We start from the raw sequence: 26,702 nt of genomic DNA on the forward strand, positions 1-26,702 counted from the left end.
CATTACTCACACAGTAGCTTTTATTCTCTTACGGCGTAAGTCTTACGCACATCCTAATGAAGCCCAAGTAGCTATGGATTTCCTCTTCATTTGTAAAGTATTTCTGCTCCGCGTTCTCTCTGCAACCAGACAGGGCAAAAATGTCACTGTGGATGAATGAATGTAAACTTCCCCTTAGGTCTTGCTCTACCCAGCCTGTAAGACCAACGGAGCAGGAAACAATATATATTAAGACAAGAAAGGTGGCTGGGAGAGTAGAGATCGTTTGCTGGATACTTGCTGCTGGGCTAAGACTTTTGAGAAACGCTTCACTGTCCCCTCCTGCGCAAATATCTCAGGCTAGATCATAGGGGTTGACTTTGAAAGAGACATCACTTATCGGAGCAGAGATTCCCTGGAGCGAGTGAAGGGTGCTCTTCATCTGGCAGAAGACCAAACTGAGCTCACGTGGCTAAGTGTTTTGTAGCTAGCCAGACTGGGGTGGAAGAGGGCTTGAGTGGGTTTGAAAATGACTGGAACTGAAGCGGAAGGTGGTTTTTGTTGCCCAAGGATGCCAGAGAATTGTGACTGGGCTGAGAAGAAGGGTCAACTCAGAGGGAGCAATAAAGGCAATCCTCTTTGAATTATGCAGGTGGGAAGGCTGTAGCTCAGTGGTAGAGCACTTGCTTTGAATGCAGAAGGTCCCAGTTTCAACCCCTGGTGTCTCAAAGTAAGGCTGGGAAGATTTCTACCTGCTATTTCTACCTGCTAGTTATGTAAGGTTTCCTGGGGGAGCCACTGCCAGTCAGGGCAGATAGTACTGAGCTAGATGACTCAGTAGGAGGCAGAATTCTAAGCTTAAGACATTCTGGTGCCAGAAGCAGAATGTTCAAGCAGTATTCTTCCCTCTCCCCCTTTCCATGGTGGTAAACATTTAATGCTATGTAAATCGGGGTGGCTGCCATGTGGTTCTCCCTGACCCATTGGCTGTGCTAGCTGGGGCTGATGGGAGTGTAGTTTAACAGCATCTAGAGGTCCACCCCTGAACTCAGTAACTGATCAGCTGTTGCCCTTTCATGGGTATCACCAAAATCTGAAGCATGATCTAGGCTGCCCTGCCCTGCCCTGCCTAATGATCAGTATGGAGTCAGTCCTAGAGATGGGGCAAAAGCTTTGGCTGTGCTGGACTCAACTGCCCTCTTGGGAGGGACACCGAAGCAGAAGAAGAGGACAGGCTTGGCATTTACCGCCTTGTGATGAATGGGAGAATGGTTTGGGGCTGAGCCTTGGAAGAAAAGGGAGAGCTGTCATAGGATCTGCATGCAAGGCAGATGCTCTACCAGTGAGCTATGCTCACAACAAAACAAAAGTTATGTAAGCATTACACCTTTGTTGTAGCCTAAGAAATTAACACGTGTCTGCCCCCATCCCTTTCACTGTGGATTGTCAGCAAAATGAAATATAGCCACCTAATGAAAGGGGATCCTATAAAGAGGGACAGGTGGATGCTGACAACTCCTTTGCTTCTGCCAGTTGTTTCTGGAGATGTGTTTACAGTCCCCCCCCCCATGCGCTAACAGTGTTCCCTATGATACCCTGATTCAGAAGTGGGTGGCTGATGGCGTTCCCTTATTTATTCCCCTGCTCTTGCTATTTGGGACCTGGTCGCTCTGGGTATGTTCCACTGTGCGCTCCAACAGATGTAACCCAAGAACGCATTGCTGTGATTTCATGGAGGCATCTTCATGCCAGGGCCTCTTTGACTCACAGAAGGGTGGCGGCGTGTGACAAGGCAGAGGGAGAGGGGAGTAAAAAGGAGCAGAGGAGGGTAGGAGGGACTGTTTCTTCCTGGACGGACTGAGCCCTCAGCCAACCACGCAAGGAGCAGAGCAAAAGGGTGTGTCTGTTTGTCTAACTGTCTCCTTGCGACCGAGTTCACGTGATGCCCCCTTATTTTCTGTCCTGCCATGTGCTCCGCCGGCAACCCACTGTGACTTGCCCAATCCCAAATTTAATCACAGCTGTCTTTCTCCTCCAGTCTCCTCTCTAAAAATGATGCGAAAGGTTCTCTCTGTACCCAATGTACTGTCTTTGGGTTCGAAAGCCAAACCAGAGACCGGCATTTGGGCTAATTGGTATTTTGGGTTTTGCTTTTGCAGAGCCTTCCAGTTAAGACAATGAGGTGCAGGGCTAAGTCAGGTCGGGGTGTGGGGATCGGTCACTTGGATAGGTAAGGTGGGTCACACTTGGGTTACAATACGTTTGCTGGGGTTTTCCGAGTTGCCCATTGGCAGCACGCCATCTAGCAGTTCCGAATTGGGCACAGTATGGGGCGTATTCCCATGGTGATGCTTCTCCTTGAGGTGGGCCTTCTCCCGGATAGCGGCAGGGGCCGGGGAGGGCGGTGGGGTATATGGGCAGGTGGTAATGTGAATGTACTGCCCTGTCTCCTCACACTCTGTCTCACGGTGGTAGAAATAGCTGAAGTTGGAGACAATGACAGGCACCGGGAGGGAGATGGTGAGCACTCCAGCGATGGCACACAGGGAGCCTACAATTTTGCCACCTACAGTCTCAGGGTACATGTCGCCATACCCCACGGTTGTCATGCTGACCACGGCCCACCAGAAGGACGCAGGGATGCTGGTGAAGCTTGTGCCTTCGTGGTCAGCTTCAGCAAAGTAGACAGAGCTGGAGAACAGGATGACTCCGATGAAGAGGAAGAAGATGAGCAAGCCAAGCTCCCTCATGCTGGCCTTGAGTGTCTGTCCTAGGATCTGCAAGCCTTTGGAGTGCCTGGAGAGCTTGAAGATCCGGAAAACCCTCACCAACCGGATGACCCTGAGGATTGCCAAGGACATGGCAGGCTGGCCCACGCCCCGCTGGCGGGCAAACTCCGTGCCGAGAGCTACAAAGTAAGGGATGATGGCCACGAAATCAATCATGTTCATGACGTTCTTGAAGAAGGCGGGCTTACTGGGACAGGCGGCGAACCGCACGAGGAGCTCAAAGGAGAACCAGCAGATGCAAATGGTCTCAACGATGAAGAAAGGGTCTTCAGCATGGGACTTCTGTGGTGGCAGGTGATGTACTATGCTGCTGTTCGAACGGTGATGAACAATCTGTGGAAATCAGGAGGAAGGGGTGGGAGAAAGAGAGAGACGTTAAGGCATGATTGTGTTAATATGACTTATTAAACCTGAAAGAGTTCACAAAACTATCTGCGGCACAGCGAGAAATCTGGCTGTCATGCTGGACTCAGATATGATGCTTATTACCAAGCTACACTGCTCATATGTTTTTTTTTTCCTTCTGATTTTGGTTTTGTTTGAAATTCTTATTATGTTTCAACAGAATTATAACAAAAATAATAATAATCTGTATAGTACAAACCATTAGGGTCAAGGGAAAGTGTTTAGTCCACTTCTTCAAAGTAAGATGCAAGGACTGTCAACCTTTCCCCAAAGACCATTGCATCGCCTCCTCAAACACAGAAAACGGAAACAAAGCCTTGCTGCTTTCTTCACATTTTCCATTAACACAATCACAGCTAAAACATATGATTCACATCACTACCATAGCATTCACACTAGTTCCATCACAAGGGCCGTGGCTGGTCCTCCACTGGGGTAGATGGGGCATCTGTCCATGGTACTACTGAAGGATGCTGATGGGATTGCTAAGGAAGCTGTATCTTACACTACAGCAGGTGTAGCAAATGTGATGCTCTCCAAAGTGGTGGACTGCAACTCAACATCAGCCCCAACCAGCATGGTCAATGGTGAGAGATAATAGGAGTTGCAGGCTAAAGCACCAAATTGCCTTCCTCTGCCTGACAAGAGGCAGCAGCGTGTTCACAGAACCAGCCTACAAGCATACACAGTTGTGCCACAGCTGCTGCACTACGGTCTATCTTGCTAGTGCCAGGCAAATCCTTCCACATAAGTATCGTAGCTACTTTAAAGCCCTAAATGGCTTAGGCCCCAAATATCTGGAAGTCTCCCTTCTTCCGGCACTATTGGGTGTTAAGATCAACAGAGGGGCCTATTTGGTAGTTTCACCACCCTCAGAAGTTCAGGGGTTGGTGGCCCAAGAGGGAGCGCTCTTTTGTAGCCCCCAAGCTGTGGAATTCCCTCTCCACAGAAGTGCACCTGGCACCTTCCTTGTATAATTTCAATCATCTGCTGAAGACACACCTCTTTACCCTGCTTTTTGAAGCCTGAACATGGGCATAGCCAGGATTTATGTTAGGGGGGCAGAACCTCAGTTAGTTTTTTTTAATTGATTTACTTGATTGGGTGGCAGCTTCCCCCCACCCCCTGGCTATGCCCATGTACTCAAATAATAATAATAATAATAATTATTATTATTATTATTATTATTATTATACCCCGCCCATCTGGCTGGGGGTCCCAAGCCACTCTGGGCAGCTCCCAACAGAATATTAAAAGCACGATAAAACTTCCCTAAACATAATTGCCTTCAGATGCCTTCTAGAAGTCAGATAGTTGTTTATTTCCTTGACATCTGATGGGAGAGCATTTCACAGGGCAGGCGCCACTACTGAGAAAGCCCTCTGTCGAGATATATATTGTTATAGGTTTGTAGGTGCTAGAGCAGGGGTCAGCAAACTTTTTCAGCAGGGGGCTGGTCCACTGTCCCTCAGACCTTGTGGGGGGCCGGACTATATTTTGAAAAACAATATGAACGAATTCCTGTGCCCCACAAATAAACCAGAGATGCATTTTAAATAAAAGGGCACATTCTACTCATGTAAAAACACCAGGCAGGCCCCACAAATAACCCAAAGATGCATTTTAAATAAAAGGGCACATTCTACTCATGTAAAAACACGCTGATGCCCAGACTGTCCGCGGGCTGGATTTAGAAGGAGATTGGGCCAGATCTGGCCCCCAGGCCTTAGTTTGCCTACCCATGTGCTAGAGTTTAATTAAGGCTTGCAGTACTAAAACTGGGAAATAGCCAGACTCATGTGTCCTTAGGATAGATCCATGTGTGTATTTAGGATAGATCCATGTGTACTACAGGCTTCTAATCCTTTAATTAGCACATGTGAAAGACTAATGAAGTTAACTTCCTAAACTCTGTATTGGACACCTCCCCAATCCCTTAATTTTAAACGTGTTAGAAAGTAATAACCCTTGAGATGATAGTCTGGGGTAATGGGTCATTCACACAAGAAGATCAATGGAAGTGAGGCCTCTGTTAAAAGAGGCCAGTGCATAGGTTAAAGAGGAGAGTAGGATGGGATGTGATTTTGGAAGCGAGGCAAGCTGCAGGGCACAGAGCAATGATGCTGCCGTGGCTAGGGGAGAAGCAGGACCTGCATGGAATGCTGATGCTCTGAACCTCTCTATGGCAGGTTCATGTTCAGGTAAATGAAACATATAACATAAAGACACCACAGTCTCTGCTGTTCCTCATTGTCCAAAAGGAAACAGAGACCCTTGTAAGTGTGTTTGAAACTCCCTGGAATCTGAAACTGTTCAGAGATTGAGGGTGGCGTGTAACAATACTTACCGGTACTACTACTACTAGCAGGTGGCACTGTGGGTTAAACCACAGAGCCTAGGGCTTGCCGATCAGAAGATTGGCGGTTTGAATCCCTGTGACAGGGTGAACTCCCATTGCTCGGTCTTAGCTCGTGCCAACCTAGCAGTTCAAAAGCACGTCAAAGTGCAAGCAGATAAAAAGGTACCGCTCCGGTGGGAAGGTTTCCGTGCGCTGCTCTGGTTTGCCAGAAGCGGCTTAGTCATGCTGGCCACATGACCCGGAAGGTGTACGCTGGCTCCCTCAGCCAATAAAGCGAGATGAGCGCCGCAACCCCAGAGTTGTCCGTGACTGGACCTAACAGCCAGGGGTCCCTTTACCTTTACTAGCCTTTATCGGCACAAAGTGTAACAATACTTTGTTATCTTGATCGGAATCCATTTTAACTGTGTTAAATTGTATTTTTGAAATTACTCTTGGACCTCATGATGAAGGGCAGGTAAGAAATCTATTGTTGTTGTTCATTATTATTTTACTTGGAAACCATCTAAAGCTACTTCGGCAGGAGGAATAAAACAAAAGGTGCAAGCTGACTTTGGGCAGCGGCAGCAAAAAAGAGCAGCTTTGACCTATAAAAATAGGGAAATTGGAAAGGAACGAAAGCAGGAGGAATGAAAAATGTGGAGCTAGGTCTAGAACACTAAAAAAACAAAAAAACAAAACCTCTGCTCAGCAGATTTAATTATGTCACTGCCCCCTACTATCCTGTCTTCTTTTCCTAGTTTAGAAACTACATTCCACTGAATGCTTCATAATCCACCGTATCAACACCGACTAAGTACACAAAATATATTTACTGTATAACTCATGACTCTCCCCCACACACCAAGAATCCTGGAAACTGTAGTTCCCCTCACATAGCTGCAATTCACAGAGCCCTTTTCAAACTACAGTTCCCAGGGCTCCTGGAATGTGTGTGCTTTAAATGCATGGTATGTATGCAGCAACTGAGAAATTCTCAATATTCCCGAAAGACTTCCTCAACTTCCCCCCATATAATTCCTGTTCTGTACATTACACCACTGTTACACAATTTTTGCACCACAGAGAGTAGCTCAGGCTGTGCTTTCACATTGTACTCCGTGACATCCTGCACGCCCCATCCTGCAGATGACCTCTTCTTGGTTGTTCAGAAGTGAAGATCAAATAATAGGGAAGCTGGGAACAGAGGTGGCCATGTGCATGATACAGAGATTGGTGGGTTACAGGCATTGATTCTTGGCCATCACTGTGAGGTGCTCATTCATACATGGAGAGATGACAGAGTAAAGTAGCTAAGAGACTTGGCTGTGAGTCAGGAAGGAGGGAAGGGGAAGGGGAATTCTGTTCAGATTTTAATGCAAACCTATCATTTAACTGGCACCTTCTCATATGCAAACCAAAACACAGCTAGCTTTCGAAATTTGCACTTCTTTGAATTTTGCATTGCACTTCTTCAACCAAATAGTGTGCGTAAAAATTCATACATTAGTGAAAATGTTTGCTTAAAGGTGTGAATATCAAACAAATGTGGAAGATAGGAAAATGGGAAGCCAGAATGGGCAGATTCATTCTAACTGCAGGTCCCTGGTTGGAATCTTGCTACTGACACGAACCCATAGGCAAGCCACATTCTTAGCCTTTACAACCCCCTCTCTCTGCATCTGACATGCCTTAAAGGGTTGTTGTAAGGAATGTAGCTAGACACATACAGGAAGCACTTTGAACACTTACAAGTTGTATACTGGTGTTAAAAATTGTTTTATTAATGTTCACCCTGAATGCTTCAATTGAATTAAGTTGAATGGACAGCACATTTTGTTCTGAATGGATGGTATTTTGTTTCTAATGCTTTGGAATTGAAAAGCAATGCAGTATACAGAAATGGTACATTCCTTTACTGATATGCATATACAAGAAAATGAGAAAGATGGAAGAGCTCTTTTATTTTATCCTTTATAAGCTGGCAAGGTCTCCTGTTCTGTTTCCACAGCTGGCCATTTCCCATCCTCGCTGGAAACAAGCAATTTGAGGGAATCAAAGCAATTTGAGAGAATCTGTGAAGAACAGGTGAAAGTTCTGGGTACATTTAGCTCAGTGAAGAGAAAATTCTGGCTGTGTCACTATTCCTTTAAAACACGTTCAAAACACACACACACACACACACACACCCTGCCCAACAGTTCTGGGCACCGACCTTTGTTAAGAGTTGCTGGGAATTGTAATTGTGTGAAGCACAAACTACAGTGCCCAGAATTCGGGGAGGGGGTGGGGTGGCCCACGAATGTACTTTGAATGTGTTTTAAAGATATAGTCTGTATGTAGCCACAGGGTAACTGTCTTCAAATATCTGAAGAGCTGTCAAGACAGCAGATGGGAACAAACTTGTGGAAACTGCAAAGAAGCAGATTTTGGCTAAGCATTAGTAGAACATTCCTCACGGTAAGAGCTGTTTGACAGTGGGACAAACTGCCTCTGGAAATGGTGAGGTTTGCTTTACTGGAGGTATTTAAGCAGAAGATACATAGCTGCATCTTACAATGTAAATCCTGAATTGAGCATGGGACTAGTGTAGGCCGCCTCGACGGTCCCATCTAAAACTTTATGATTTAGACCCCTTCTGAAACGCTCTGATTCTGTGACTTGGGCTGCATACACACTATTATACATTTAAAGCACATGGCTTCTCTCAAAGAAACCTGGGAGTTGTAGCTTATTTAGATTGCTGGGAATTGCAGCACTGTGAGGGTTAAATTACAGTTCCCATGATCCTTTGTGGGAGCAAGTAATCTACTTTGGGGGGTTCTTTTGGGGGGTAAACCACATAGATCCGCAGTAGGGTAGGGAGAGAAGAGCAATACCAAAATGTATATATTGCCCATTGGGAGCTGGGACACACACCAGCTTAGCCTATATATTCTCAGGGAGAATCAAAGCTGTTTCTAAAGTCTGGAGAAAAGCCGAATGTCAAGGTCAAACACCCCTCCCAGCTCCGTCCTCTAGTCAGCTCTAATTTCCTGGCTCGCTAATTTTGACTCCTGTTCACTATGTAAGAAGGACTTGTTTGCTTTGCAAGCAAGTGAGGTGTGTACAGTGGGTTAACGGGAATTCTGTCTCAGATCTGTTCGGACTCAGAATAGCCCCTTGACTAGGTCAGTCTGTCTGATGCCCATGTGTAGAGAGCATACTTAAGAGCTGCATTCAATGCTAGGCATACTCAGGGCATGTTTTAATGAACATGACTGACTACCATGCGTCCATTCATTTCAATGGGCCTCCCCTGAATAGAACTTAGTTGCTTCACACTGGCTTAGATGCAAGCAAGGCTTCTTTACATTTGTGGCGGAGAGAACCCCGACAGTCTCCAGAGAAATCCTGCATTTTCCATGCAACCTGTGTCGATTCCTTTGTGACAACTGTTCTCCGGACAGCTCAGAGTGGAATCAGTTCAGCTGTCAAGCAATCTCTAATCCAGCTATTGGGAAGCCTCAGATTTACTTCACTCTGGTCTACAGAGGGAACTGCATCATTTGCCTTTAAAGACCACTCTCTAAAACCCATAGCACATCCTACATACTAATAGCGAACGCATTCTCCAAGCTAGATCCGAAACAGCACCACCCCCATGCAAGAGGGAGACATAAACCAGTTTAAGGCATCTCAACAGTTTGCAAAAGTACATTACAAAAAAACCTTTTGGGGGGAATCCTAAAGGTGGAGAGAGAAAGCCCAGTTACAGCTTAATCAGTGGCCTTCGGTGAAATTTTTCGTAGAGGAACAGTTAGGGCCAGAAGTGCCAGTGTGCAAGGGCGATGAGGGGGGTAATGTTGCACATGTGATGTCCCAACATTCTGACATCATGCGCATGAGCTTCCTGGGCTTTGGGAAGGAGGCACCAGTGTGTTGGAGGGCAGAGGCTACATGCAGCTAATACTTGGGAGGCTTGTTGGCGATAGCCTGGTACTGTCCCAATTCACACCATTTTTGGTCCAACAGGAAATTAATTAAGTGACACAAACATCCTACCCACATTTGCCCTGGAGGAAACAGGATTGAAGTTGCCTTTGTTCTGCAATTTTATTATCCATTCTCACTCTTTAGAAGGCACAGGCTTTAGACTTAAATAAAACAAATAATCTGTGTTAGGCCTCATGTAGAGGATCAAATCCTGCTGCCATTGTGAGATTACGCAGACATATTGATCCTACTGATTTCCAGTGATTCAAACTGCAGATGCGTAGCTTGTTACTCCAGCAGGGGAGTTCCACTGTATTTAGCCTCCCCTTGATTGCAATGCACATATTTCTATACTGACTGGAGTGCAGAAATGGTGTGCAGTATTTCTGGGCCTGAATTAAGGTGTTCACCCTAGTGTTTAAAACTCTGGATGACTTAGGTCCCAAATATCTGAATGACCGCTTCCTTCCCTACAGACACTCTCAGAGGTTACGATCAACAGAGGTGCACATTAATTTTACAGCTTTTGTGGTGTGCTGAATTCATAGGGGGGGAAGTGATGTACTTGAAAGGTATGGTGTGTATGCAGCAATTTGATGTCATTTAAATGGTGCCATAGGTGGGCTGCCTCACCCTTTCTGAATTGTAGGGCTGGTCTAGTTTGCCCTATAGTCACACCAGCAAGCCGAATGCTGGTTCCCTTCATGTCTGAGGTGTGCTGCCTGCATTTTAAAAAAACATTTATTTTAAACAGCCATATAATATTGATCCTTCACGTTAAAAAGCAAACTAATGAAAACAGTTGAAAACTCCTCTGGGAACTAGGGATAGGGATTTTTCAGAGCTTATTATGTGACAGAGAAAAGTCTGTTGAGTATTTAATGCTAAGGGTGTCCTCGAACTGGCCTCAGAGTACTTAAGACATTAAATAACTTATATACTTGAGTATAAGCCTAGTTTTTCAGCACATTTTTTGTGCTGAAAAAGCTGCCCTCAGCTTATACTCAAGTGAGGCGGGTGGTGGGGGCGGCAAGAAAGAAGCCCTTTCTCTCCGCTCGTACCACCGCCGCCACCCGCTCACCCCAGTCAACCATTCCTTAAGAAGTGTACAAGAACCCCACAAGTGCTCACTTTCCCTGGCTCCTGCTTAAACAGGACAGGATCCCAGCCTTCTCTGTATAACACAAGGGAACATTGCGCCGTGGGTTAAACCACAGAACCCTAGGGCTTGCTGATCAGAAGAATGGCGGTTTGAAACCCTGCGACGGGGTGAGCTCCACAGCAGCAAAGGAGGAAGAGGAAGGAGCAGCCCAAAGGGCTGCTCATTCCTCCTCCTCCACCACAACAGCGGCAAAGGTGAACCAGCTTATACTTGAGTCAATAAGCTTTCCCAGGTTTTTGTAGGGAAATTAGGTGCCTCGGCTTATATTTGGGTCGACTTATACTCGAGTATATACGGTATTGTCTTCCTAGGCTCTTGACAGTTTAAGTCAATAGTTACAACATGAAAAGGGTAATTCACAAAGCTCCTTCCAGATCTGGAAAAAGGGTACTTCAGCCAAGGTGAGAGGAGGGTGAAACTGAAGGCGCTTCCAGACTGTCAGCATTTTGGGATGAGATTCAACTGCATATCAGCACATCCAGATTCAGCGATTAAAGCTGAATTGCAGCTCTTGTGCAACAAAACCCCTTCCATCTTCCCCCAAAATCAGACTTTTTGCAGGAAGGAAAGTGATAAGGAAATGTACTGGAGAGTGTGGGATAGCATTTGCTTGTTGCAATGTTGCCTAACCTCTCCACAGACAAAACTGAATGAATGCTCAATAAATAGCTGGTATCACCTCATCTCCCAACACAAACTTTCTGCAAACAAATCAGGATGAAGGCTTAATAAACAGGTCATCTGTTTTGTGAACGATTGGTTGCATTATCATCAAGTCAATGAAATGTTTAAAGAAGATAAAAGGAAAAATGGATTTGGAAATACTAAATCGAGATTTGAATTGGAATTGTTAAACAATAAGTTTAAAATATTATCTAAAATGTGCAAATTACTATTGGAATGGCATCTAAAAGATGAAGAAGTCAAATCGGTAATGATACATTGGGCTAAAGATATAGGACATAATATACCAATAGATGATTGCGGGAGGTTATGGAGAGAAGGAATAAAGTTTACTGCCTGCAGTGCATTAAAGGAAAATATAATGAAAATGATGTATAGATGGTACATAACACCGGTGAAACTAACCAAAATGTATAAAACGAATAATAAATGTTGGAAATGTAAAGAAAAAGAGGGCACGTTTTACCACATGTGGTGGAAATGCAAAAAAGTGAAAGACTTCTGGGAAATGATATATAATGAAATAAAAAAATGTTGAAATAAACAATTCCAAAAAAAAAAAAAAACCAGAAGCTGTTTTACTGGGTATGGTAGGTACAGAAATTCATAAAAATGATTTTTAAAAACCTGATTTTATATGCAACCACTGCAGCAAGAATACTATTAGCCCAAGGAAGCAAGAAGAAATACCAACAAAAGAAGAGTGGCAAATAAAATTGATGGACTACATCAAACTGGCAATACTTACAGGGAAAATTCAAACCCAGCGGGACCAGACTTTCCTAAAGGACTGGAAGAAATTTATGTTGTATTTGAAAGACAACTGTAACTACTTAACATCGCTTGTAGTATTGCAAGAAGCTTTGTAAGGAGGACTATTCAAATTATTGGGAGAAGTATTAAGATTAGTTGATGTAAGATTGGATTTAAAACAATAAGCATAGTAATAAAATGCCTAATTAGAAAGGAATTCATAAAAATATCAGAAGGGGTTGATGGAAGCCCTAGACTACAATAGCCAAAGATTTGTTATGTAGTGTTGGAGATGTTCTGTTGAAAAATTGTGTAAAACTCAATAAAAATTATATATATAAAAAAAGATAAACAGGTCATCTAGGAAGCAACTTTAGCCTCAAACACATGGAAGTCCTTCACGTTTCAGAGGTCATCATGGCCTCACGAGAAAAGAGGGGAAATAAACTAAGGAGACTTCCGGATTGTCACAATTTTCAGGTAGTATTCAATCACATCCAGGTAAATTCAGGTTGCGAAATTATAGTTGATTGGGAAGTCTTGTGCAGCAAACCTGTTTCCTCAAGAGATTGGGCTTTTTTGTGATAAGGGCAGTGATGGGGGAATGCACTGGAAATTGTGGGGTAACACTGGCTTTGACACAATATCATCTGACTTCCCTGTAAACAAATCAGAATCAATGCTCAGTAAATAGCCAACTTCCTCTAATCTCACTGCAAACAAATCAGGATGAATGCTCAATAAACAATTAACCGAACTGCAATCCGGCCCCTGGCACAAGCTTCATCATGGCACAAAATCAGAGAAGCAAGGGATGCAAAAGAGGCATGTGTGCACACTGTGCACAGAAAACACATTGAAAGCACATGACTTCCACCCAAGAATCCTGGGAACTGTAGTTTGTTAAGGGTGGTTGGAATTATTATCATTATCATTATTATTATTATTATATTTATATCCCATCTTTTCTCTTGACCAGGACTCAAGGCAACCTACAGATAAAGTGGAAACAGCTACAGTGGTACCTCGGGTTAAGAACTTAATTCGTTCTGGAGGTCCCTTCTTAACCTGAAACTGTTCTTAACCTGAGGTACCACTTTAGCTAATGGGACCTCCCGCTGCCACCGCGCCACTGCCGCATGTTTTCTGTTCTCATCCTGAAGCAAAGTTCTTAACCCGAGGTACTATTTCTGGGTTAGCGGAGTCGGTAACCTGAAGCATCTGTAAACTGAAGCGCCTGTAACCCGAGGTACCACTTACAGGTAGGTAGCCGTGTTGGTCTGCCATAGTCAAAACAAAATAAAATAAAAAATTCCTTCCAGTAGCACCTTAGAGACCAACTAAGTTTGTTCTTGGTATGAGCTTTCGTGTGCATGCACACTTCTTCAGATACACTGAAACGGAAGTCACCAGATCCTTAAATATAGTGAGGGAGTGGGGAGGGGGGGGGACCATCATTAAAAAGAATTAAACATTAATAGAATTAAAACTATACATATGATCCATTAAATTAATAGTTCTGTGAGGGGATAAACTACAGTTCCCAGGATTTATTGTTACAGGTGGGTAGCCGTGTTGGTCTGCCATAGTCAAAACAAAATAAAATAAAAAATTCTTTCCAGTAGCACCTTAGAGACCAACTAAGTTTGTTCTTGGTATGAGCTTTCGTGTGCATGCACACGTCTTCAGATACACACTTCTTCAGATTTATTGGTGGGTCATGTGCTTTAAATGTATGGTGTGTACATAGCTACAGAACTGAAACAAAAATCAAATTGAGCTGAATTTTCAATTCCAGATCCCCAACCTCAACATTTGAGTCTTAGGGATGCTTTTAAACGTTAATCGCACACCAGTAAATGTTAATTGCACTGGTTTTAGGTATGAGCTTGCTAAATTTACTATGCCCTTATTTTTGTTTGAGTGGCTCAAAACAACTGTTTTGGTCATGCCTGCTCAGGTTCACCTTAACAACTAAATATACATTGCTCTTCAGTTAGCTATGTGTATATATGTGTGTATATTAGGGGTGTGGGAAACTCCTACTCAAGGGAACTAGCTTGGCGCAGCAATAACTGTGCCTTCGTTTAACCCCCGCCGGCTGCCATCAGGGCATTACATAAAACGGCTCTGCTGAATATAGTTCCAAGTAATTAGCCTGCGGTGTTGATGGCTTTCTAGACAGTGGTGGTGACCAAAATAAGACAACAAACGCCACAGATATGTCAGCGTCTCAGTTTCCGAGGGGATGGGGGAGTGGTGGGCGCTTAAGACTGTGAAAGGAATATCTTGTGAGTGACCTGTATGAGGGTTAACTGTGTCTAGTGCAGGGGAAACAGCCACCTACAGGCTCTGTGTGCCCCTTCAGGAGAAGGAGTCCCACAATGGGCACACAGAGAACCCTATATTAAATTTGCGGGAGAGGGCTTTGGTTCAAGCAGTTATGAAACACCACTTTTTAAGTATAACTTAAACCTCGTGTCCCCGTCCCTTCGCTCAAGCTACTTAACATTTTGCATAGCTGATCCCATACTGCATAAAACAGTAACGGAAGACTTCTGGAACTTTATAAAAACTTTAAGATATCCATTTTAGGTTCACAACAACCCGAAGAAGTAGGTAAGACTGAACACATGTAACTAGCTCATGTTTACGCAACCTGTTTAAAAAACGGTTATTATTCTTCCCCCTGTCAATAATAGGAAAAGCCTTGCGGATGTTTTTAAAAGTTTATCACGGATATTTGAGAATGAAATCAGAGGACCTATAAGGCTACAGTTATGGAATTAGTTAAAGATAGGATATAAGAAGTAGATATTAGTATTTTATGCTTATTTTTACAAGGATTAAGATTAGATGAGAATGATGATTATACAATGTTTATAAGGATTAAGATTAGACGAGAACGATGATTTTATAATGTTATGAAATTACTAAAGAAGATTAGTAATGAACGCAGAAAGAGAGGATGTGAGGAGGTCCCCAAACAATGTTAGGAATATTATAAGGATAGTTAAATAAGTGTTTGTTAAGATTTTTGTATTTTTGTGTTTGTATTTTTGCTATTTTTTGTAGTTTTCTCTTTTGTAGTGTTTTGTTGTATTATTAAAATTTAATAAATTCTGTTTAAAAAAAATTAAAAGTTTATCACGGTTTTATATTTGTTCTAATCCTTTTCCCCCTTCCGAAAGGCCTGTATTTGATACATTTTGCTATACTGTATTACACTGTGACTAAATCAGTAATAAATTGCTACTTCGTTTTTTAAACAGCTTGCGTAAATATGAGCTAGTTACTTGTGTTCGGTCTTACCTACTTCTTCAGGTAATGGAGGAGTGGAAAGAACCACGAATGCTGCCCTGAGTTCCTTGGAGCAACCAGTTTGGTTGCACTGGGTGCAGAGCCTTGGGGGGCACCGCAACATTGATGTGGAATGGAAGGCAAGAGGAGTGGAGACGTCAAATTTTGGTATCGCTGAAATTTGAGACCCCAAGGTCCACCACTGCTTGGAGGAAGGGTATGATGTGGAAACATAATAGTGTAAATATATATGAAATAAAAATAATCTTATGAGATAGGGCTACTCTAAAAGAGAGTGGGTTGGATCCAGACGAAGTTAGTTTTGCTGAAAACATTGGGAAGTTTGTCGTGTCCAATGCTCCACTGATTTCAGTGGGACAGGGATGGGCAACCTGCAGCTCTCTTGATGTTGCTAGACTCCAAATCCCATCAACTCTATGCTGATGGGAGTTGGAATCCAACAACATCTGGCGGGCCACAGGCTCCCCATCACTAGACTCTAGCTTGACTAACATAGTCTGGATCAACCCCAGTTATTCGCCTGAGTAAATGTCTCTGGGTTTCCTGAAGCTCAATTCCCAAGAGACTGTGGTCGTACTCTGATTTTCCAAACCCACATACAGGCCAATGTGTTCTTACAAGCAATCACACAAACAGTCACAACTCACCTAAACCCCTGCTCTGTTTTTTCCCCCACCACACCTGGCACTGTACAAGCCTGTTTTTTTTATCCCCCAGTTCAGTCCATAAACCCAGAAGAACCCCAACCCTGAGCCCCCCAGTTTAGACAGCTGCTCCACCAACACCCCCTCCATGGGGTTCTCCAAGGTCTTTCTCAGCCCTGGCACCTGAGATCCTTTAACTGGGGATGCCAGGATGGGTTGTGGGGCACCCTGCATGAAAAGCATGTGCTCTGCCACCAGGATCCATCCAGCCCCTCCCTGCTTAAGTCAGGGGGTGGACAGGGCCCTCCGAGTTACCAGATGCATATATGTGTATGATGAGCATCTCTCAACACTCAGTCTGTTCACTTCCTTGAAATTCAGATCTTTAAATTGCCCAAGATAAGCATGTGGCTCCAAAACCCTTGATTGTTTGCACATGTGATACTTAAATTGTTGGGCTGGGGTTTTCTTTTTGCATTTGCCACGTCTGTCGTTTGTATTTTCTCTACACCTACACAGAACAGAACGTGCATTTTTAAAGAAGTCTGTCTTCCACTTTCTACCAAACAAAGTTATACACAGAGTGGACCCATTGAAAGTAATGGTCCTAAGTTAGAGACATGTCCATTAAGTTTAAAATACAAAAGGCTCAAAAGTGATATTAGTGTCCCGTGCAGAACTACTTCAATTTAGCTATTCTTTCCATCCTGTTCATATAAGGTGCTGTATTGTATACACACTGGGTTGTATCCAAGTAAGTATCCTACTCAGAGTAAGTCCAGTGAAATTAATGAAACTAACTTAGAAAGGTAAAGGTAAAGGGCTCCTGACAGTTAAGTCCAGTCGCAAACAACTCTGGGGTTGCAGCGCTCATCTCGCTTTACTGGCCGAGGGAGCCCACGTTTTTCCACAGACAGTTTTTCCGGGTCATGTGGCCAGCATGACTAAGTCGCTTCTGGCAAAACTAGAAATGCCATTTACCTTCCTGCCGGAGCAGTACCTATTTATCGACTTGCACTTTCATGTGCTTTTGAACAGCTAGGTTGGCAGGAGCTGGGACCAAACAACTGGAGCTCACTCCGTCGCGGGGATTCGAACCGCCGACCTTCTGATCAGCAAGCCCAAGGCTCTGTGGTTTAGGCTACAGCACCACCCACGTCCCTGAAACTAACTTACTCTTGCCCATTAGTTTAAATGGGTCTGCTCTGAGTTTGACTACAGTTGGATGCAACCCATTTACCTGGAGAATTAAGCCCCACAGAACTGAGTGGGGGTAACTTCCAAGCTGACATGATAGCATTGTGCTGCATGAGCAAATATGTACCATCTGTGAAATGTGTCTGTTCAACCTGCAGTTCATCCTGTAGTAAAGTAAAAGTGGTCACGTGATTGCTCACGATGCAACTCAGTTACAGCTTACCCCACATTTAAAATGTCACTGAAATCTTTGAAAGCGGTTGGTGTTATTGACACACTCAAGGCATGACAACCACATTCAAAGCACGTTCTTTGCCTTGAATAATTGTGGGCACCATAGGTTACCCCTCAGAGTCACAATTCCCAGCAACTCTTAACAAACAGCCATGCCCAGAATTCTTTCAGGGAAAGAATGTGCTATGGATGTGCTTTAAAAGGGATTATAGTGTGTACATAGCCTTTAGTCACATCCACACTCTGCATTTAAAGCATGTTGCTCCCCACAGAGAATCCTGAGAACTGTAATTTAAGGGTGCCAGGAACTGTAGCTCTCCGAGGGGTAAACTAATGTTTGGTGTGAATGCATTTGTGTTAAAGTATACAGCAATAAACCACAGAGAGCCTAGGGCTTGCTGATCAGAAGGTCGGCGGTTCGAATCCCTGCGACGGGGTGAGCTCCCGTTGCTCGGTCCCAGCTCCTGCCCACCTAGCAGTTCAAAAGCACGTCAAAGTGCAAGTAGATAAATAGGTACTGCTCTGGTGGGAAGGTAAACAGTGTTTCTGTGCGCTGCTGTGCTTCACCAGAAGCGGCTTTGTCATGCCGGCCACATGACTCGGAAGCTGTACGCCGGCTCCCTCGGCCATTAACGTGAGATGAGCGCCGCAACCCCAGAGTCATCCGCGACTGGACCTAATGGTCAGGGGTCCCTTTACCTTTACCTTTACACAGCAATATAAGAAAGATGGGGACCAGAGGGAAGAAAAGGAGTGAGAAGGATAGGGAAAAGGGAACATACATAGGAGACTAGAATGCATATCACTTTTTATTTTATTTTATTTATTCTAATCTTTTATCTTTCTCTTTATTTTATTTTCTGTAAAGTAGGTGTATGTAGTAAGTTTTGCAATGTGTGATGCATATATTGTATTGTTGTGTAAGTTAATGTTGATTGTTTAATAAAGATTTTTCTAATTAAAAAAACAGAATGCATATCTGTAATTCCTCTTGGATCTGAATAAGGTGTAAGGGAGGGATGCATTGGCTGGGTTCACACCTTTACTTGCTGTTTTATGTGGGGGTTTTTTGTTTGTTTTTACTTGACCTTATTGCAGTTGTGAAGCAGGTCATAGTCAATAAAAGGAAACACAGAGCATAAAGGAAGCCAGCCGCCTTATACCAAGGCTGGCCGCTGGTTCATCCAGTTCACCAATGGCGTGGTTCATACAACACGGTAAGTTAAACTATCGCTTGCTGGGACTGTGCAACTGTGTGGACTCTTGGAGAGGAGCTCTTAGCTGCTTTGCTTCTCCCTAGACCTTTTTAATGCCGCACTCAGCTACGGCAAGGTTTCGCCTTTGCATTTCATCCAAACCAGGACTCGGGATTAAGCTCTCTCCTCACCAGTGTTCAAAATTCCCCAGGTGCCAGGCACGTTTTGCAACTGGCGCGGGTCCAGTAGTGACCACGTGGAGCTCTTTGGATACCAGGTTGGCAACCGTCATCTCCATCTAGCTGACCCTTCCACTTTTCTTAAGCAGGTAAGCAAAAGAGCTTATTTATTGCATTTATATGCCAACGTTTTCTCCACGGTACACGGTTCACACACACCCTCAGTTATTCCCTACAATGACCCTGTGAGGTAGGACAAGTGGCTTGTCCTTCCAGAAGACTCCTCAAACACCTATCCAGACATTCATTAATTTCTAGGTTAGATTTCCCTTTGAAATCCATGAGGACTAGAAACAAATGGGTGTGGAGATGTTCAGGATTTTGCTTAAAGGTTTTAATCATAGCTGCTGTCTCAGAACAGAAAGCAAAAAAAAAAAAAATTGTGTTGGTAATTGAAATGAATGCTTACTTCCATTAAAAAGAGTCAAAACCTCACCTCACTGAAATATGGAATTGTTAACGGTAATCAGTTCTCAATTAATCACTTAAAAGCAAGAACACCTAATGTAGTAAAAACTTTTCATCCAGGCACAAGGGGAACAAAAACCCTTCCAAGCTGCATTATGCACCAGGTATCTCGTATCCATGGCTAAAGGAAACTTTTGTCATTTGCAAATGATTGGCTCAGCTACCATATATAGCTGGTGACCATCAGCATTTTAGCATCTGAGGGGGCTGGTATCAGCAACAGAATATTCTCAAACATTGCAGCTGCTCTGCAAAGGATGTGAAAAGTCAGTTTGACTAGGCACTTCAGGACTGATGGAGAAAGCAGAGGTGGGGTGCTGGATAATCAGACAGATTATAAAGACCAAGAGGTGGGGGAGCTAAACATAGGAAGCACAGACACAGAGGGAGGGTGAATGAAAGAAGAGATCATAGGAACATAGGAAACTGCCTTATATGAAGCCAGGCTATTGGTCCATCTAGCTCAGTACTGTTTTTTGATGCCTGGAAATGGCTCTCTGGTATTTTAGACAGGGTTCTCCCCTAGCCCTATGTGGAGATGCCAGGGATTGAACCTGCAGCCTTCTACATGAAAAGCAGGTGTGAAACTACCACTTCTGCCTTCATGCAGAGAAAAAAAGAAGTTTGCTGAGAGGGAGGGACCTGAAAGAAGTATAGATGGAGAAGACTGGAGCCTGAGAGAAAGGTGGTGGGGTGTTGCACTAGGGAAGGAGGAGAGGGCAAAGAGAAGTGTAGCTAGAGAGTTCACAGGCTCCAGGGACAGAGGAGGCTGGGGGCTGTTGAACCATGGGGGCAAGATGAGGAAGAATGTCCCTTTCAGTACAATCCTATGCAAGTATATTCAAAAGGAAGCCCCGCTAAGTTCTGTGGGGCTTATTACAGCCTACAAAGGCTGCAATCCTATACAGCACAATTACCTGGGAGCAAGTTCCATTGCACTTAACGGGCTTGCTTCCGAGTAGACATGCATAGCATTGCAGTGTTAGTGCCCCATTACACCCGTCTGCCAATTTCGACGACTCCTTCCTTGCAAGTGGGCTGGGGGAAATGTACAAAACACCGAGTTTTATTGTAAAACTCCCCAAATTTAGGTTCCAGAATTTAAAAAGGGCCCAAAGAGAACGGGTTGCTCTGAAAGAAGAAAATGGCTTCTCTTTGCAAAATGTTATTGGAAGGCGGCATTAGGACGCAGGTGTTTCTATTGGTGATGTAGATGCTTCCATGCTTGCGCCGAAACAGGTATCAGGTAAGGGAGGGTGTCTGTGTGCCCATGATGTGGAGGGGCAGTGGGGGCTCCGCATGGCAGCGTGCCCCATAGGGATTCCCCTCTTGGCCTCAGAAGCCAGGTCCTTTTGGCCTTTAAAGCTAGAAACATCACATCAATTATCTCCTGCTGCCTCCCCTCTTCCTGCTGCTGTCAGGATCCCTTGACAGTGAACACAGTACCAAGGGTGTTAATCCAGCCCACCTGCTCATGCCCCCTCCCACTCCCCGCTGGTCGCTGCTGCAGAGCCAGCAGCAGGTTAACGCCAATCACACCAGCAGGAAGGCAGGCGCCAGAGAAATCTTGCTGGACAGCCAATTAGGGCACCTAAGCTATCTCTGAGGGGATGGGGAAAGTTTTTAGGAAAGATGCATGGTGGTTATAAAGAGGTGGACAAATTAGTCAGATTCAGGCTGCGTACACGCTCCCATTTACTCTGTATCCAGTGTGTTCCCACCAATGATTTGGGAAGTGGTGTGTACAATGTCAGCCACAATCCATATCTATCCTGTCATTTCTTATGAAATACTGTGTATAGATGTGTTCCCTCCCCAAACCAAACTAAATTTGATCTGCATTGAGAAAAAGAACAACCTGGCTGCATTTTAAGATGTGTTCCCCCCCCCCAAACCAAACTAAATTTGATCTGCATTCAGAAAAAGAACAACCTGGCTGCATTTTAAGCTGGTAACGTACATATGGCTGTTGTGTTGTCATTTTTTAGTTGAAAAGAAAAGAAAAATCATTTGGTACTATCAGTTGGATCCAGACTCAGTCTGTTGTACTTGGGTCCCATTAAAATCAATGGGACAAGTTAGTTACAAAGTCCCATAGTGAGGTATAAAGCCTCATGCAAATTAATCAATAAATGCTTCCAACCACAGCAACTACAGTTCGGTGTTAGTTTTCATCACTGAAAAGAGTGTTATGTTTTGAAATAAGTCATCTTCTGCCTGATCATGTGAAGGAATTTGCTTAGATCAATTGAAGGACCAGGACTACCAGACACATGACTGAAAAAGAGCACACTCCATTTGAGAAATTCATTTGCTGTGTTGTGCAATGTTCCAACAAGAAAACAAGAAGAGCATATGGCCTTCCAGATACTGTCGGATTCTAACTCCCATCAGCCTCAAGCAAGCATGGGCATTGGTCAAGGATGATGGGAGTTGTAGTCTTAGAACGTCTGGAGGGCCACAGATGCCACACCCTTGATGTAAATACAGATAATTCTAATACAACCTTCTTCAGTTAAATCTAACTAAATAGTCATGGCTCCCTCTCCCACATGCTGCCATACAGCTGAGTCCACATTCATTAAGGGTAATGGGTCTAATCCCCCAGCAAAGTTAAACACCCACCCCACATATACCCTATTTCAATTCCTGCAGAGAAATACGACAGCTGGGAGCCGGAGTCATCTTGGAAAGTGTCTAGTGGTTTAGAGTAAACTAACTGTGGGACACAAATGCGTGTAACTATGATGACCTCATCTCAACTTTGACAGTGGACATTTTCGCCTGGATAAATACCGTAATAGGGGGAATAGGAAGCTTAACCCTTTCTCAGCCTAATGTTTTCCTGCCACAACTTCCCAGTTTTATCTGCCCATTAATTTCCTGCTGTGATTTCTCTCTGCCAAATACTCCTGCAGAGTTTTGAGTGCATGTTTCTGAAGGTCTAAGTCTAAGAGGTTTGAAATGGCTCTCTAGAAAGGAGGTTTAATGGGTTGAGAGAGAGAGAGAGAGAGTGGCAATCAGGACTCTTGCATCCCATCCCTATCACTTTTGTACAGCTACAAATTACATAGGCACACATGAACTTATTTTTTTGCTCTCAGTGCTGGATGAGTGGTGATGGGAGGGCCTAGGTAGAAACATCTGGGTGAAGAGACTGTAACGGAGAATTGACAAGGAGAGGAAGAGTTAAGCACCCCCCATCTCCCATCTCCATATTAAAACTAAAGGGACAAATATAGCATTGGGAACTCCATGATATTCAGTCTTAGGGGAGGGGAAATAAATTTGTCACATCCATACCATACAATTAAAGTACTCTTATGCCACATTAACAGTCAAATATCCGGGGAACTGTAGTTTGTTAAGGGTGCTGGGAATTGTAGCTCTGTGGTGGTGAATCATTCCCATCATTATTTGGGGGGTGCCGTGACTGATAAAGTGCTTTAAGAATGCTTTAAATCTATGGTGTGGATGTGACCAGAGAAGAGAGAGAGAGAGAAAAGAGATCAGAAACAGGACTCAGCTATCTCTGGTACTTCCATGTAAAATATTTTGTTATGGCCAAGCTCTCTAGTCAGTGGTTATTTCTAATAAGCTAAGATATTTTGCTGCCTGATGGGAAAAGCAGCAATGGGTGTTCTTCAGCTCAAGGTATATAGTGCCCAAAGCCAGTGAAGGTGTTTTGGTACTTGAGGCACAAAATCCTAGAAGTGTGGCAAAAATACAAGAAAGATAATGAAATAATAATTTATATGATGTCCTTTCATGATGCCCCAAATGCTGCTTCACTCTACCTCAAAGCATAAACTGCTGAGCTCTGTTTGAAAGCCATATCTTCCAACCTGGAATCTCTTAGTCCCTAGCACATAGGTTGTGCTTGCTCATTGATGTGGGAAATGCATTCTACACAAGTTTTAGAGATGAGCCTTGGCTCAACATAGTCCCTCCCTATTCCCAGGATGATGGAATCTCTCTGTTCTTCCTAAGTCACCCGATCTAATCATACCACACAGGGATCTTACTAGCCACTGTTATGGGATTACTCACTCGAAAGCCCTGTTGCACCCAGCTTTCATCCACCACTGCAGCTCTTCTCTTTTGCAGGTTTCCTTAAGAACCACTTAAAGATCCTACCACATGGATCCTATTTTTCTGACCAGTTTCACACTGGATTTCCTGATCTCCAGGTCTAAGGCCCCACCTGCACTATAAATGTAAAGCAGTATCATACACTTTAAACAGCCTTGGGTCGCCGTTGTCATCCCCGCCAACCCCAAATCCTGGGTGCTGAGACCCCTATTCCCTTCACAAAGCTACAATTCCCAGAGTTCATTGGGAAAATGGATTGATTGTTAAACCACACTGGGAACTAGAGCTTTCTGAGGGGCATAGGGAATCTTCCAACAAATTTTGTTGCTAAGACATTGTTCCACAATTCCAGGATGTCATAGCCTCACAGGAGATATACTTACCAATCCATAATATTATAGCTTGTGATTTATCCCTATTTCTGCAACTTTCATCTTAATGATGGCCCTGAGAGGTTCTAATATGGACATATATCTCTGAGGGATAGTAGGGGATGGAGAAGAGAATGCTGAAGTTCTTTCCCCAAAATTCACTTATTTGACTTATCAGTAGTATTTTGAATTGCCTCCTGTTTCTTCCAACACTAGACAGCAGCCCCCAATAATCACAGCGGGTCATATGCGACTCCCACTATAGAGCTTCTGCAATTATAGGTAACAAACAGTTTATTTGGGGAATTTATATTATGTGATATTGGGGTCAAGATAGAGCCTTGGGGGTTCATAGACTGAAGACTTGCCCATATACTTATCCCTCTTTACAAGGATACATCTTAAATCTCAGGTTTCCAAGTGAAGGTAATGTGGTGGATGGGAAATAAAAAGAAGGGTTTAAAAAATAACATATGAAAGTCACATTTGACATTTTTCATACGTCAGATTCAATATTTGCCATCAATTGATTCTCCCTCTCTCCTGCCTGTGAAAAAATACCCTTGTCTTTTAGTGGAACTACTGTCTTGGTGGTAGTGGTGGTAGATGGATGTTATTTCCAAATCTCAGTGGTGAAATGTAGGTGATAAAACCTAAAAGCAGGACTCATATGAGAGTTGTCTAAAATGTGGAAACTTTGGAGAAGGCTTACTTATAATCTGACAATTTTGAGGGATAGCACACGGCTCCAGGATGTTGGGCTCAGGAATGGCACCTTTAGTGCCCGCCCCACCGGGAGAGAACTCTCTGATACCTGACCTTCTTGGATACTCTGCGCAAATTGGAAATGGTGGCATTGCTAGGGTGGTGGGCCCTCTGCTGAACTTGGGGCCCTGGCAAATGCCCGATATTGCCACCCTCTGGACCTCACCCTGATTTTGAACCTACTAAAACTGTTATGGCAGTGCCACTAAGAGAAGACAAACGTTGGAAACAAGTGCAGAGAAAAAAGATCAATGCAGTCACTCACCGCCGGCAACGTCATGTCTCTCTCATCTCGAAACTCAGGAAGAGTCTCCAGGCAGAAGATCACAATAGAGATGAGGATGACCATCACTGATATTATTGCGATGATGCGAGCAGCCTGGGAACTCTCTGGATGCTCAAAGAGCAGCCACACTTGCTTGAGAAACTCCCTATCAGGCATGGGCTGCTCTTCTTCCTTAATGAAGCCCTCATCGTCGCGGAATTTGGTGAGTGCCTCCTCCCCTAGCTGGTAGAACTTGAGTTCCTCCAGGAAAACATCAATGGGGATGTTGGCTGGTCGTCGGAGCCGCCCTCCTGATTGGTAATAATACAAGATGGAGTCAAAGCAAGGCCGGTTGCGGTCAAAGAAATATTCGCCACGAAGTGGGTCGTAGTATCGCACGCGGCGTCGCGGGTCACCTAGTAGGGTGTCAGGGAACCTGAGCAAGGTCTTCATTTGGGTCTCGAAGCGTAGGCCCGAAACATTTATCACCACCCGCTCACAGCAGTCCTTGTGCTGACACCCCCCGCCGTTGGCAATGGGTTCATTGTCCCCTGCTGTTGGTGGCAATAGCTTCTCCATGGCAGGTTTGCAGCTACAGTGATCCTAGCATGAGGTCAGGAGCCATGAGCTGGACTTCACCCTGGTGCCCTCTCCCTCTCCAGAGAATGGTTTCTGGCTGTTGAGCTATTCTGTACACTTCCCAATATCAGTTCACTCACGCCGTTATCTGAATCTCAGATGGCATCTTCTCTCTCTTACTTTCCTGCTGTTCTAGCTCCCTTTCCTTTCCTTTCACTGATCCACTCCTTACTTCAAGCATATCTGACCTCGCTTCTGCCTTGGTTCTATCTCTCTCTCTCTTTCTCATTTGCTTATTACCCCTTCCCTACTTCACACCATCTCTTTCCTTTCTTGGCATGAACTTGTTTTCGTAATGCCAGCCTCCTGCCACTGACACCCACGTGCCACCTCCCTTACTCTTCCCTTCTTGCTCCACTGCATTCAAGCTTCCTCTGGTTTTCTCTCTGCAAAGGGGTTAGACCCACAATCTAGATCCCCCTCCCCACTGCCCTTCTCTATGTCCCCTTTCTGAGAACACCCCTGCCTTCTAGTGCCAGCGTCCAAGGTTTCTGCCTGTAAACACTTTCCTCAGACCTAGAGGTATCAGGTTGCCCAGGACGGTACAGACTCTTGGCCCCCTTGCCAAAAAAACCCAGCACCGCCCCCATCCCTAGCAGTACACTGATCAGAGGAGGGGAGAGCTAAAAATAACTGGAATGGCGGTGACATAGGGGCAGGCAGAGTGCCCGGGGCAGAGAAGGGGGTGGGCAGGGCACCTTCAAGATGGTAGGGAGGCCTGCCAGCCAGAACTCTTGTGCTGTCTAGAAAGAAGGAGTGGTGCTGCTTCTGCCAGAACACCTGGGTCTCTGAGAACAGAGTGGGGTCTTGTGAGCTAGGCTGAGAGACTCAGGAGGACTCAAGGGTTGTCGTGAGCTTTGGATCAGCGGCCAAGGAGATGCCACACCAAATCATATTTAGTGTCCCAGGCTTCCCTGACAGCTAACTAGCTCTATCCTTGCTTGCCAGTAATCACGCTCAAAGAAAATGCAGACACACCAACACAGGGCTGGCCGGCCCTACCATAAGCCTGAGTGAGGCAGCTGCCATAGGTGGCTGAGAGTCATGATAGGGCAACAAAGTTATATTTCAGTATTAATGTATTTTTACTGCACGGGGGTGGGGGGTGGGGGGGAGAGAAGCACTTGTAGGTCTTTCTGCCTCAGGTGCCAAAATAACTCAACTAGACTTGGGTTCTAGATGGGGG

The 26,702-nt window shown here is 44.5% G+C and overlaps 1 protein-coding gene across 1 annotated transcript; it reads right to left on the reverse strand.

The window, feature by feature from the left end:
• KCNA7 (potassium voltage-gated channel subfamily A member 7) lies at positions 1 to 26,248 on the reverse strand. Its single transcript, XM_033169852.1, has 2 exons — positions 24,878 to 26,248; positions 1 to 3,101 (listed from the first exon to the last, which is right to left on the reverse strand). The coding sequence occupies exons 1-2, from the start codon at positions 25,454 to 25,456 to the stop codon at positions 2,220 to 2,222; spliced, it is 1,461 nt and encodes a 486-aa protein (XP_033025743.1). The 5' UTR covers positions 25,457 to 26,248; the 3' UTR covers positions 1 to 2,219.
• Positions 26,249 to 26,702: the final 454 nt, after the last annotated feature.

This window comes from Lacerta agilis, chromosome 14, assembly GCF_009819535.1.
Source record: "Lacerta agilis isolate rLacAgi1 chromosome 14, rLacAgi1.pri, whole genome shotgun sequence".
NCBI lineage: Eukaryota > Metazoa > Chordata > Lepidosauria > Squamata > Lacertidae > Lacerta > Lacerta agilis.